General features: G+C 43.1%; 1 protein-coding gene across 1 annotated transcript in view; it reads right to left on the reverse strand.

Moving 5' to 3' along the window:
• PDZRN4 (PDZ domain containing ring finger 4) overlaps nucleotides 1-11,107 on the reverse strand; it is a 254,221-nt gene extending 243,114 nt beyond the window's left edge. The window contains exons 1-3 of the mRNA XM_027682275.1: nucleotides 10,502-11,107; nucleotides 8,289-8,375; nucleotides 4,131-4,235 (exon numbers count right to left, since the gene is read on the reverse strand). Of these exons, the coding sequence (XP_027538076.1) occupies nucleotides 4,131-4,235; nucleotides 8,289-8,375; nucleotides 10,502-11,107 (798 nt within the window). The remainder of the gene's footprint in view (nucleotides 1-4,130; nucleotides 4,236-8,288; nucleotides 8,376-10,501) is intronic.
• Nucleotides 11,108-15,299: the final 4,192 nt, after the last annotated feature.

A 15,299-nucleotide genomic window follows, 5' to 3' on the forward strand; every position in this document is an offset into this window, starting at 1 on the left:
AAAAAAAAGGATAAATCAGAAATTCCATCTGGACTCCAAATGCAGTCCTGGTCATGTATTTTCTGTACAACACCGAAGTGAAAAAGTAAAATCAGCATATCCCACTTCAGTAATTCAACAGTATTTTGCAAGACAGTGCGACTTATAGAATGGAAAAGGACACAAGAAAATCAATCACAGTTTTTTGGTTTTTTTGTAAAGTTGGGCTCCAAAGTAGAGGAGACTACACACAAATTTCCGTAAAATTTAGTATCATACAAAGAAAAAGCAACTCAAAACAAGTATGAAGAACTAGTTCTGAATGACTTGTTAACTAGGCACTAACTACTATGCTTGGAGCTCTGGCCAATATGGTGCCATACTTATGTGAAGCTGAACTGACTGCAAATTGAGGGTCAAGTTTTCCTCCATATGTAAAGAGCTACTTCCAGTGTTAACTGTTCAGAACTATAACTATGGATGAAAAATAGCAGCAGGTAAAACACTTCTGTGTATCAGTAATACTGCCAAGGATCATAGCTGTTTTATGCTGCCTTGAGGAGGCAATTAGCATGACCACGATGAGCAGTGAACTTATTCAGTAGGAAAGATTAGCATGCAGAGAGGGAGATGAAATGATGCTGAGCCATATAACTGTGAACTATTCTAAACATACCTTGTATTTTCTCCCAGCAGCAAAGAGAATATTTCAAACTAGCACAGACTAATAGACAGTCCTGTGCATGGCTTGCTGCTTGTCTCCTCCTGAAGGGGATTCATAGGCAGGGTGGAAAGGAAGAAGACAGAGATCTGAAAGTTAGAGGTCTGGCAGGTTTATACCACTGCTCATATCCAAGGCTTTCAGACTGGGAGTCACAGATAATCAGTGCTGCATCTAGTTTTATGAGATGCTTTTTATAGCATGTGAACAGTGTTTAGTCCTGGAACATGTGATGCACTGTGTCAGTTTAGGAAGCTAGATTTTTGGATAAAAGCTTCTGAATGCAGCAGAAGACCATGACATCTCAAGGAATCTGTGACATAGAATTAATTCATGAGGAAGGGTTTCTCAATGATGAACAAATAATGATCATTTGGAGGTTGTAACAGGATTCCTGGAAGTACATATCACCAAAATGTTGTGTGCACACATTGCTATCCCAGGACAGCTTTACATTGCATAAACAAGTAATTTTTTCACAGAGGAGTTCACTTTGAATAAAGAGAGTAATGCTGTGCCTGAAATCTATTCTCCAGCAGAACAGTGAAAATTATCAGTGAGGGTCCTGTGACCATCCCCTGTGAAGAGCTGCAGCCCCTTGAAACAGGGTAACTGGGGCGGTCACCCTTCACCTTGCCCTGTCACCCTCACCTACCACCACCTTGCCAACTCAAAGGGATTTGTTTCAGCTTCCAGGGCCTCAAGCACAAAATATGCTCACCTGAGAGTAAAGCCCAAATAAACACCAATCTTTTTCAAATGAAAGTGTCAGAGGCTCTATGGCCTGGGCACATTGATCTCAAAACCCTCCAGTAACTCAAATCATTTGTGTGGCATTTTTACACTTAGAATAAATACCTTTAAGAAAGAAACCTGATTTCTCTTGTTGGTACCCTTTGAAATACTGTAACAATTATTTGGCAATGTTGCTGCCATAGATAATGATGTATATAACGTAAAAGGCAACACTACTTATGTCTGCCAGCCTTGGCTCACAATTCCAGCTGCCAATACCATATGGCTGTGAAATCTATTTGCTGCACTAGATTACCCACAAGATGGTCATCTGAAATGTGCACAACTTACTGTAGTCAACCACATGCAGTTAATAATTGTTAAACGTGATAAACCACTGAAACAAATTACCTTCTTTATTTAGCAACATGCCTTGAGAGGAGATTTGTTCCTGATTTAATGGGATAGTTCCATTCATTATCCCATAAGATACACATTGCTAAAAACACCCTGGCCATCACACTCTCAAACAAATGACTTAAGCTATTAAAGGCTCTTCGAACAACATCACTTTCTTCTGCTCTTGATCATTGAAGAATGGTCTCATAAAATAACACCCATTAGATCAGATCACCAATAAGTGAAAAGCAAGCAATAATAACGTCCCACTTCCTATCAACTTCTCAGCAAAACTCATATTCCATATATCTGCCAGCATTTTTTAAATAGTTACACCATCCAGATTATTTTCTCACAGCAAAAGCTTTCATATTGATCTTTCACGACCAACCACAGCAGTGTTGGCAGTACATCCTACTGCAAGAAGACATCAATAGCTATGCATGGGCAATGAAAAATTCAATGTTCTGACTCCAGTTGCTTCCTGTATGTAGCATGGAGGAATAGCTACTTCTTTGCATTTCATTTAGAAAGTCTTAGTGTTATTATTTCTCCTCCTCTTTTTACTTTGGTCTAACAAATTTTGGAACACTGAAACATTTAGTAAAATATTTGGTCTAACCCTGAACACGTAAATGTTTGCCTGAATACAAAACATTATATACAAAGCTGTTGCATATTAATATGACAAAAAGGGTGCTCCAACTTAGATCTCTATGAATACTTATACTAGATTGGGCCTAGAGTTTCACATAGGACTGAAATCTGTTTCAGCATGATTTTATGCAGCCAGAATTTTTCAACAGATAAAAATCAAGAATTAGTTATGGTGGCATTTTGAGAAATGACCTCACATTTAATAAATGCTCGTTTGTGACTTTATTCTTCCTTTCTCCAAAAACACTCAAGTTCGTCTTAAAAATCAAAGCCCTATAAAAGCACAATAAAATAAGGGAGGAAGTGTTGAGCAAATGCATGAAACTACATAGCTGATCAGTCTATTAAAAAAAATCAAACTAATGTGCTAAGTGAAATAGTAATGTCAGAAGAAAATAGATTTTATCAGCATAAGGCTGCTGTTACAAAAAAAAAATCGGATGTGAAAGCTTTTGAATATCTTGGGGAGATAAGAGTTATGCTGCAAGTTCAGTTCTGCTCAGCCCACTTGGTTTCTGCTAGAGATGCATGTATCTGCCAGCTGAGAGCATAAACTTTATTTTTCCAAGAAAATATATTAACTTGGTTTCACACACTGCTCCACTGCTCTAGGCTCCCAGTATTTAGCATAATGCCAGCATTCAAACAGTCTTAGCTTATCTTTCTAGACCTTAACAGCTACATAACACACGAAACGAGCAGCAGCTCTCTGCATTTGTCTTGCAACCCACTTGTTTCATGTGTCTTTTTTCAAACACCCATTCAACTGGCAAGTTCACACCATACTTCTAAGCCTCCCCTAAACTCCCAAGGCTGGAATGATGTAGCCTAAACAAACCAAGCAGCACTGGTTACGTGTTGTCACTCAGAGTTGCATCAGAGCTGTAATGTGAAATGCCGTTTTGACAGCACCCTAAGGAGCCTGTTTCAGTCACTGTTTGAAACTTCTCCCTTGAGTCTTCTTACAGGACTAGTAACAGTTACACATGTAGGCTAGACAGCAACCTATTCTTCTGAGTTATTGATTTTTTTTTAATTGTTTATAGTTACTTTATGGGAAAAACTGCATAACATGCAGGAAGAAAATAAATTTTTCATGCTAGCATATTACATGACCATGAATGAGATATATTGGCCTTGGTGAGAACAATAGATGATCTCCTGATCATACAGCAGAAAGTACTTCCCCTAATTGCTTAAGAAGTTTCACAGCAATGCTCACCAGCATAGCTTCTATGTCATGTCCCAGAGTCATGACAGTAATACTCCTTACACAGGACAAAATCAGTTTCACTAAACCTGTAAATTTGCAGTCATTTTCTTGCCTTCTTTCTCAACTTAATGAAAAGAAATTCAAAATGCCTCTCTTGTTTGTTTAAGTGTCAACACCTTTTGTTTTGCTTAGATCAGCCTAATCCCAACACCAATAAAAATAAATTTATTTCTTGTTGGAAAAAAAAAAAAATCTATCTTGTGTCTTCAATTCTAAGAAATTTTCAAGCAGTTCGGTGTACAAGAATCATGCTTAGACACAGCCAAAGAGGAAAATTACAACATACTTAGTGTAAAAACTATCAGATCCTTTATTAATCTGATAATATGACAGACTAATCCACTGGTGTGGGGGTTTTTTTCTTACCTCAATAATCTTGTCATGAATTTGCAAGCCTTCTGCTTTGTCTGCAGGTCCATTTTCCAAAATCTTTGACACATAAATTCCCTCAGCAGATTCTCCTCGATTGTTCTGTACCAGGCAACAGGGAAGTTGCAAAGAGGGCCAATTAGTGCAAGAAATAAGATGGTACTAGAATCAGCAACAATGAAAAACATAAATCCACCTCACTTTTCCAGCTAAGGACTAAGCTTCTTGGGATTTTTTTTTTCAACTTGCTTAACACAAAGTAGTCATTAATCAACAGGACAGAATTAATGAACTATTCCAGCAATTTTTATAAGATTATCCATTTACTTCCGGTTATTTTAGTCTAAATGAGACACGGGGTGCAATGGTAATACGATCCCAGCTAAAATACTCAAAGTAAACATTCAACTTTACAGCAGCCAGTGTCTAGCACATAAATGCACAGGGGAAGATACTCATCAAAATGGAGGCACAAGTGTTTCTCTCAGGAGGGATAGGGCTCCTGCTGTACTGTTGCTTACAAACTTCCTTACAGCATTTGAAAATAAAGCTCCAAGGAAGAAAATTACATTAGTTAGCTGGCATGTAACAGTGATAGGATTTGGCTGGAACTGGTTAACCTCATAAATCCTATTCACATGGGAGATTGAGAACTTGCTCAACTATGAAATCCATACAGATCAGTTGTGGACAAAAAGAGAACCCATTTCCAGTTGATCTCTAGACATCACCTAAGTACATAAAGTCACATAAGGTCAAATTTAAAAAAGACAAGTTATCTACTACAGCTGCAACAATAACTGATGTTGTACACGCTGAAATTAGTTTATTCCACCAAATGATAGTTAAAAGTAATTTTAAATAATTATTAATGAAGAAAAAAATGCCTATTTAAGTTTTTTTTTTAAAGTGTTTATAAAAATAATAACCTAGAAAGCAATAAATGAAGGCATCTTTTTCCAGTTCATTTATGCTTTAGGTAGCAGTTTATATGATGCTTATTTTCTTTCTGTGACTGGTGAATCCCTGACCAACAGCACAGTTCATATGTGCATAGGTTATAAGGTCTAGGTCCTATACACTCATGGGGAAAATATTTTAATAGATACTTTACACTGTGTGGCAACAGTCCTATGGAGACTCAACTCAGGTAGATTTCAGGCCAATAAATATTTGTTCAATACAACGTTAGTCAAGACTGACTTCATAAACTCCTTTTTTTCCGCCTTTGTCACAGCGACTCGTAGGTGTCAGGTCAGAAGCAAAAGGGAAACACATTAACAGTTCCCACAATATTTTAAAATGATGAATAAGCAGACCTCCACTGACTACCCATCTAAGTAGTGAGAAATGAAACTCCGACAAAAGAAGTATAATAGCCATTAATGAAAATTCAGGAGGGACACGGTTTGTTTTCAACTTAAGAAAACAAAAAGCTACATTATAGCACCTTCACCCACACCCATTGTATTTCTTTTCATCAGAATTTCACTGGCTTTTTCAAGAGCAATTTATGACCTGTTAAGAAAAAAAAAAAAGGGTATTTCAGAATGGCTTGTGGTTCCCATTGGTTGTATGTGCTGGTAGGGGCCCCCTGGTGGTCTAGTGGTTAGGATGCGGCGCTCTCACCGCCGAGGCCTGGGTTCGATCCCCGGTCAGGGAACTCCCCCGGGCAGATGGAGCTCATCAGCCCTGTGAAGGCCATCCATCTAAGAGAAGGTCACTCTAAACAAACCTACGTCCTGAGGACCTCACTGCCATTGTCCAAGCTTGCTTGGCCCCGGCAGATGAACCTTAGGATTAAAGGGTGGGCTCAGTTCAGCGCACGCTGTGTCTCACCTAAAAAATCCATTGCACAGGCTGGAAAGGTAAAAAGACCTTTCCCAAATCTTCGTTCGCGAAGACTGGCCATACATGTGCTGGTACCCACCACTACTGACAGGTAAACACAGCACAAGGCATACTGAGCTCCAGCACCATGCCACAGACCCTATAGGCTGTGCAGCAGCGGTGCCCACAGCACACACCTCCCTCCAGCCTGGCTTTGACATGGTGTCCTCAGAGGAAACAGAAGAAACAGAGGAAACAGTCCTCCCAGCTGGACAGAGCTGGGGCCCAGCAAAGCAGCTTTGCTCCCTTAGAATAATGAATCACCTCCCAGAAACAGACTTATGTGAAGCAAGTCCCTTTCTGACAAACTAAAAGACAGACCTGTTCCTTTCCTCTCCTCCTCCCTTTAGGTAGAAGGTAAACAGTGGGGAAGCTTATTATGGACTGAAATGAAACACAGCCAACAGAAAGTATGTATGTACATTCCCCAAGTCACTAAGAGTCACCTGATTTCCAATGGGAAAAACCTGCATTGTACTTATAAAACACAAACAACACATGGTGAAGGAACACATCCCCACATAGGTGACTAATATAAAGACATGACTGTTCTGCTCTTCTGCTGCAAGAGCCAATGCTTCACCCAAAAGTACTTTCCCCTTGAATGTACAGAGTACCTTCATGAACTCTTTCTGCCTTGTTATTAAACAACTCCTGTTCCAGCATTTAAGTTTTTGAGCAGAATTTTGTATTTTCAATATTCTGAGTCAACTCAAGCCTTTTTTTCCTGTCCTATCCTTTGGCTCCAGATACACTGAGTGAGATCTTATACTGATAACTGGGAAATGCCAATCAAACACCTGTGGTATTCACATTTATCAAAGTAAGTACAAAACACAAAAGAATTTCCCAATTGAACTTCGAAGACTCAAAAACACCTGAGACCCAGCCCTGCCTAACAGCCCCACCAACTTCTTTTAATGGAAATCCATGACCATTTCCTTCTCTCCAGTCAGCAGTTCCCTCAACAAACAGTGCTATGAACCTTTCTATATTTATCATTTACTCCTTAAACTTCCAGAATATGAATTCAAAAAGCCTGACATTTTATAATATATAAAAGTGTTGCAGTATGCACTGTAAACATCTAAGTACTCAGTTGCCATCCCAAGTAAAGTGAACACATGCTCCCATTTCCCTGAAGTTTTCCTATAGATGTAAATAACAGTAGTCACAGTGCAATCCAGTCTAAAGATTGTCTGGATTTTATTTCTGGTATACTCAAAATATGAATATAATCAAAGCATGTGTATTTTAACTTGTAGCCACTTGTCTCAACCTTCCTCTGGAAAATCTAAGAAACTCTTGCTTTGGACTTGAAGCACCAACATCGGATAAGTGCTGGTCTTCGTATTTACCCATAGGGAACAGTAATTCAACAGTGGACTTTGGCTAATGGGAACAGACTCTTTGGCACCACTAAATATAGCTTTAGAGCAAAAGATTGTCCAACTAATATACAGGGTGCCACTCCACTTCTCAATAATAGCTGTAGGCTACAATTCTCCCACTTAACAAGAACCTGATCAGTGCATAATTATTATCAAGCCTTTTTAATCAACTATTAATTTTCCAGTTTAACAGGTTTCTTTACCCTTCATATGCAATGATAGTCCTGATTAATGCTTTTGAAAAGATGAAAAAAAAAAACAACTAGCATATTCATGTGCATATTCTAGGTGGGGGTTAGTGATCCTTATACATATTCTATGGTTTGCAGTGAACTTTTTAAACCTCAGCTGATGAGATTGGATTGATTTAAGACACAGCATCAATCAAAACTGTTTCAATTCATATAGAAAAACTGAAAGCAGGCATGCCAAAGCAGGACATATGCTCAAACTACCTGAGTTACTCAAGCAAATTTTCTTTTCTTCTTGAAATGGGGAAAAAAAAAAAAGGCAAGCTGTTTCACAAAATTCCAATGGTCTAATCCTTCAACAATGACTCTTATAAGTAGTCCCAGAGACTTCCATTGAACAGTTTGCATGAAATACATATTACTCACATGGGAACTGAGTGTAGATAATCCAAAGTTTTAGAGCAAAAATACTGCAAACATCTTTCCTGAAAATAAGAATAATCCAATTCTCACAAGATTATGTCTTCCAAAAAATGACACCAACTACATGTGATAAGATACAGTTCTTCTATCTATGAAGCTGATTCCATACTTACAGTCATCAAAAGTGACTGTAATTACTCACAGTGTATATAATAAAAGAAAGTATGGTCAAAATCACCCACAGTTACTTTTCTCATTACCTGATTGGGTCGTCCTCCTATAATATTGAATCCCAAAGTATCATTTTCTCTGTGTAGCATGATCACTAATGGCTTGGGTTCGCCTCCCTAAGAAGGAAAAAGTGAAATATTGTTAAAGAACATATTCTCATAAAGAAGTTCCTAAATCAGAGCACTAATGTACAAAAGATTTTTTAGCTGGAGAATACATAAGATAAGGCTTAAATGAAAATTAGGCTGAAAAGACTTGGCCCTGGAAAGGGGGGGGGGGGGAAGGAAAAAGTCACGTGTCACCAAAAAGTTAACAGGTAACACCTGATTACCTTCAATTATCTTCAGATTATCTTCAGCTGAACAGAAAAAAAAAGTGCGGGGTTTTGGTGCGAGGAATAGTCAGCACCACGGATAAAAGTCAGAGCTTCAAATGCCTGGAAGTTTCTATAAATACAAAATTCCTATGTATGTCAGCATTTCAAACTTTAAACATAGAGGTTAAAATACACAACATAATAATTTTCAGACCCCAAAACCTTATCAGCACACATTTCATAGCAACTTTCATGGAAGATACACAGAAAATTAAAAACAAATCTTCATCCCAAACTTTGACTTCTCTCCAAAAAGCAAGCATTCAAAACCACATCTGTAAAATGTAGGTTTTTTCTGAAAAAGGTTTAAAATATAAAGAAAACACTCAAAACCACAAATGGAGTCAAAGTTAAAAATTAAAAAGAGAAACCTTTTCTTTCAACGGACCAGGTAAACAATTTTCTTAATATTTGGAGGCTTTAGCACAGCAAGTTACCTTATGTTATGCTGAAGCCCATATTTCATTAACTATGACAGAGACGTATTTTATTGCCGCATGATACATTTGATTTTAATGAAGTCTCTTTTTACTTTATTGGTAGTTTTCCTCCCAAACTCCTGTTTTATTCATTCCCCTGCTCTGAGCAGCGAGAAATGCCCGAGCGACAGTGCCGACAGCGACACCTCCTGGCAGCGCTCAGAAACAGCGGATGCTCCTTCGCTGCCCAGGAGGAGCGATGCTCCACGCCTATTCCCACACCTGCCATCTCCTTACTGAAAGTACAGTCATCTGTCCTCCCTTCTTTAGCCACCACTCTCCTTGCTCACCCCACACTCCTTAACAGTCACTGCTGCCCCACTTCACATGACCTTATCCCACCTGCCAAGAGATGAAGCAAATGTACGAGCACACCTCTCAAATCCACCAACCTAAACCTCACGGATTAGCTAGCCAAAATACGCTAAAAACAAATAAATAAATATTCAAGTCTTCAAACAAAAAATTTCCCAGTGGCACGAAGACCTGTGAGACCTGTGTTCCTAGGCATACGGGTGTCCTGCAAACAACGTCTCTTTCCCGTTTCCCATATGGCAGTCAGACGCCCAGCACACTACATTGCTTCAGGCGTGAGTTTGGCTTCTTTCTACTGAGATTTTGCTTCTCAGGGTCTGTGAAGATTTGGGTAAAACTCTTTGTATTAAAACGTTCCTCGCCGCAGCTGCAACCATCATTGCCTGAGCCTGCAGTGTGAGCTTCCAGCCAGGAGTTAACACTTAAAACCAACCAGCTCCATCACAGCGAGTGAAGCCAGCCCAGTGGTTTGTTTCACCTAAAGGAGGCGAGTCGGTCTTTAATCAATGCCCTCAGACCTGAGAGGAGAACGCAGCACTGCTCCGGCCTCTGCTTTCAAGGGCGTCACTCCATTCTGCCATAAAACAGAGGCTTTGCTGTCCTTTCACCATCGTTTCCAAAGTTCCGTCGGAACCGGGACCCGTCTGCCAGACCAGGAGCGAAGCCATCTCCCCTCCTGCCCGCTCCCCATCCTCCCTGGCCGAGCAAGCGCTCCGTCACTGCAGCTGCCAGGCACTGCTGGGCTCATCACAGCTCAAGGTTTCGGCTACCGCAGGGTGTCGGAAAAGGGACCGACAAGAAGCGTATCCCCGGTGGGGGCTGGTGGCTCCATCTCCCCGAAGGCGGCGAGGGACGAGACGGGGCGGCTCTCATCGCCCGGGAGGTGCGCAGAGGGATCGGGCTGGGTCCCAGCCCGGCGTGCCGTGGTGGTGACTGCGGGGGATACCGCCCGCACCATCACTCGGGCCGGTCGCTCACAAGTCGGACACCGGGAAATCAGGTTCGAGGGGAGCACAGCTAGAGAGCGCAGGCCGGTGCGCGGTGCCCCGCCGATCCCCGCCGCAACACTCACCTTGCCAGGCTGGCTGCCTGCCAGGTCCCTGGTGATGCTGCTGATGTGGCTCATGTACTGCCCGAACTTCGCCTGGTACCGCCGTGCCGTCAGCTGCACCTCGCTCTGCAGCGCCGACAGCTGCGCCAGCAGCGACTTCTCCCTCCTGTTCCAGCGCAGGGCCTCCCTCTTCAGCTCGGGACCCGGCTTCGGGGCGTCGCCGCCCCGCAGCTGCCCTGCCGCGCTGTCCCCCGAGCGGCCGGGGGGGTGCCCGGCCGGGGGCTGCGGGTCGGCGGGGCCGGGCGGCCCGTAGCGACACGCCGCGAGGTGGGCGGGCAGCTCCCGCAGCCGCACGGTGCGGCCGCAGCCCCGCGGGCTGTAATCGCACTTGACCTCCAGCTTCTGGACTAGGCTGCGGAGGGGCAGGACGGGGCGCAGCTCGGCGGTCGCCAGCGGTCGGCAGCGCAGCGGGCAGCGGCGGCGCCGCGCCGCCCAGGGCAGCAGGCAGCCGGCGCAGAAGACGTGCCCGCACGGCGTGGACAGCGGCTCCTCCAGCACCCGCCTGCACAGCCCGCACTGCAGCTCCGCCGCCACCGGCCCCGCGAACCGCGACGTGTCGAAGCCCATTGCCCAGTCCCGCACCGCGAAACTTTCGGCGCCGCTGCCCCGGCCCGGCCCGGCCCCGGCGCCGCTGGAGCCGCTCCTCGCGGGCGGGCGGGCGGGCGGCGAGGGGCGGGCGAAGGAGCGGGGCCGCGCCGGGGGAGGCGGGCGGCAGCGCCGAGACGGAGATACCAGCAGCTGCCCCCACCCTCTCGTATTAGCTCGCCCTCCCCGGCGCTACCGCCCCACGCCCAGTCCCGGCACCACCTCCGTCCTCCCGGAGCATCCTCGCTGCGCGGCGGGGCGAGGGACCGAGGCGCGGGAACCCGCCGCCACCCGTCCCGCGCACACCGCCCTCCCCCCTGCGGGTACTGTCCCGGCGGGTCACTTGGGGTTGGGCTGGGCTGTGGTTGCGGAAGGAGAGTTGACAGGCTGCGGGGCAGCGAGTCTCTCAGGCTCTGACTGCTGCATAGATGTGCCGGTAAATAACGCGCACGTGTGAGCGCGCCTGTTTCATGTCGCTCCAAAAGGCTTTCTCCTCTCTTTTCCTCCCGTTCTGGGATACCCGTCAGAGCACAGAATCCTGAAGTCTCCAGTACTAGTGCTCTCTTTGTTGCCGCACCACAAAAGAAATACAGTCAGGATAAGAAAATTGCTTGTTGAGCTCCCTTAAACAACAACATATGTATAAACAACACTTTAATTTAAAGAAAAGCTAAAATGTAGCAAAATCCAGAAAAGCATAGTTAATATCAATAGTCAGCCTGGATTCTACCCCTTTACTGCTGCATAACCCACAACACACTGAAACATGAGACTCCTAACACATTCCCCACATAACTTCACTATTGAAAACACAGGGCCAGATTGCTGCCCCCCAGCCCTGTGCAAAGCCTCCCAGAGCAGAGGGGGATGGAGCTCTCTGAGGGGTTTCTTCACATGTGGATCAGACACCATCACTTTTGAAAAGGATGACCGGTTTGGTCTGTCCGGGTCCAGATCACAGGGTGTTTTCTGGGCTGAGAACTCCTGAGGCAGAGCCGGGGTGTGTCCTTACCAGTTCAGCAATTTCTGCCTCAAACTTTTAATCCCATGAGCATCCCTCTGGGAAAGCCATGAGGGCTTTTGAGACCTGATAATGAATAGTTCTTTTCCATGACTAAGCAGACATCAGGGGGACAATGCAGCAGAGGCAAATTTTCTTCCTAAAGCAAGAAGGAAACCTCTGCACACACCTGACCTAGAACTGTACCTGGGATGGCAGACCTGTTACGTCTATCCATAATTTACTTATCAAAAGATTGGCAATGCCTCATAGAACCTCTACAGATCAGAATGTTACTGAGAAGCACCACCAATCTCCCATTTCTGACTTGCCAAACAGAAACCCATAGTTTCCGTTCAATTACCATGGCCATAAAATAAATAAGCAAATGAACTGCACCATCAAATAGTCTCTCCTCTTGAAGACAATGCTTTGCTCATAGGGTGAGAATCAATGTCATTCTAAATGTTATAGAAAATTAAACGGTAGTGTTCTCCTCTCCATCTTTGAATTTAGCCATTCATTTTTCCTTACTTTTTGTTTATACTGTCTCTTCTGTCCAAATCTCCTGATGTACCTCCTTTAACCTCATTATATATGGCCCAGAATCTCAGGTCTGAACACAGGCAGTAATGACTCCATTCATAAATTAAACTGGGCAGAGAATAGGCCCTGACAGTGGCTCATGATCTGTTAAACTGGTATTGCCTTTGCTAATCTGCTAGTGTGAGGATTGAAATAGTTTTGGCTGAGACCCACGAGCAGCCTCCCAAACCACATTCAGGCACTACACAAGGGTTGCAGGGGCAAGTCCCAGGAGATGTTTTGGGATAACTGCCCTGTTTTGGGGGTGGCAGGTTAGGGGTGAGACTTGAGTCCTTCTGGGGTCCCTGGCACATTTTATTCACCAGTACAAATGCAGTCAAAGGGATGAAGTAGCCAGGTTTGAGCCTCGGAACCTTTATGCTTCCTTTAGATTAGGTGATTAATTAAACAATGGGTTAAGATCTCCATGGTAGGCATACTTGAAAAAAAAACAAAACTGTCCTTTCTGGCTCAATTTGGGTGTTGATGAAATGTCAGTGCACTAGCAAAACCGTTCCAGGTAGTTGCACCTTTTTCTCTGTTTGTTCTGGACTAAGAAATTATCTTCCTTTGCCATGCTGTCAGCATGGATGGCAGTGCAGGTGATTGGGTTTATAGCAGAAGTAAGGAATGTAGGGTTTCCAATGCAGGAACCCGTTACACAGACATATATACTAAACTCATCTAAAGGTAATAGCTATCTGCATACCAGACCTCCACAGAAATGGATACACGTAGATAAATAAATGCAAATGTTACCAATGTGCTTACATGGGATTATTCCTACAATTAGTTCTATTAGTTCCGATGTAGTCAGGAAATGAAAAACACAATCCTCATCTTGTCCTAAATTATTCTTAAAGAGAAAACCTGATTATAATTTTGTTTGCTCCTTCAAGGTCTTGGCACCTACAGCTCCAGGTTTCATGCAGCCATTCCACTCACGGCTTCACTGAGGGGGACAAAGAGGGAAATCCATATTTAAGGAGATGGAGAGAGGCTGAGGAGCATAGGAACAGCAATGCCCTCACGAACACTGGGGACATCTGTGATAGCAACACACCAGGACTGCACTCTGCCATGGATCAAATAAATGTGCAGTGCCTTGTCTCTAGTTCAGTCCATGTTTTCAACAGCTTCTACCACATTTCCTTTTGCTCTACTCGTAAGACAGCAAAAGTAATTTGAAATAGGAAAGCACTTGCTTCCTTAGTCACATGTACAGACACACACAAGCGTACTTTGAGGAAGGATTTTAGTGGGGGTAACTGCTGCTGAAGGAGTTCTTTATCAGCACGGAAAGCCTGCTGCTCCTGGGCATCAGACAGGAGGAAGAACTAAATTATAAATTATAAATCAAGGGTCATTTCTGCCCATGGTTCTTGTCTCATCCTAAGAGAATCTGCAATTTAAATGGTGAACTATACAACTGTTTCCAAATCTTCTGATAAAACAATCCTGAGATAAGAATTACTGCTCTGACATCCTGAAGGTCACTGTAAGTCTCTAGGCTCCATTGAAGTCAATAGGGAAAATCCTATGAACTTTCAACTCTTATGTAGGAATAAAATATGCATTTTTTGTATTTTCTCCCTCATTTTCATAATAATTTTTCCCTATTATTCATCCATAGGATTTCACAGGAAGGTTCTTTTCCCATTCACACTATTAAAACACTGTAATTAATTCAGAGCCGGGACGACTCAGCAACTTCACTCTGAGAGAAGAATTTAGACCTGAGCATTTGCTATTAAAACCTATTATCATCAGAAGTCTGGAAAGAATGAATGTCATTGCACTTTGGCAAAGAAAAGATTATAAGCATAAAGTTAGCCCATATTACTCATGTCTCATTGTAGAGAATCACCTCAGAAGCTTTTTTCCCCCCTTTCTTTTCAAGTCAGCAAGCAAATTTTCTGTACCACAGATTATCATTGAGCACAGTAAGAGAATTTGAGGAGAGTCCCTAAGGTGAAGGAATAAAAAAGTCTGAAAGCTCAGTTTTTTGATGAAACCTGCACAAGTATTTGCATTCATCAGTTAAGAAAAGATATCTAAAAAGAAAACTGCAGACATTCAGTGAAGAAGATTATATACAGAAAACATTTGTGATCTATGTTGTTCATCAGCACAAAGATGTTATATTGTCTCTGTGTAACTACATTTTACATCAAAAAAATCAATAATCAACTTTGACCACTAAAAAAATGAGAGTGAGTCTTAAAAAGCTGTAAGTGGGAGGTCTGGATTTTTGACCTGCCTCTTTCATCCACTGAATGGCAAGTCCTACAATTGCTTTTCACTTTTCACTTCACTTACTGCTAATGCTACACAGCAGAATTCACAGCAGTCAACTGAAATCCCTATACAATGCCTGTAGCTAACAAAGATGCTGTGTTAAGGCACCTTAGGGCAGTCAGAACAGAAATCTGTACCTTCCAATGCAACAAGTGGCAAAACCACCTTCCAGGATATGCCTGACCTGGGAGGTGTGCTCTGCAGTCACACCCTGTGAACTGAGCCTTGTAGAGAGAGGAGTATAAGGAACAGTGAGACTATACGTGACCTGAGACAATCTGCCCAATGCTA

The sequence above is a fragment of the Neopelma chrysocephalum genome, unplaced genomic scaffold (genome assembly GCF_003984885.1).
Source record: "Neopelma chrysocephalum unplaced genomic scaffold, ASM398488v2 Primary Assembly neopelma1_62, whole genome shotgun sequence".
Taxonomy (NCBI): domain Eukaryota; kingdom Metazoa; phylum Chordata; class Aves; order Passeriformes; family Pipridae; genus Neopelma; species Neopelma chrysocephalum.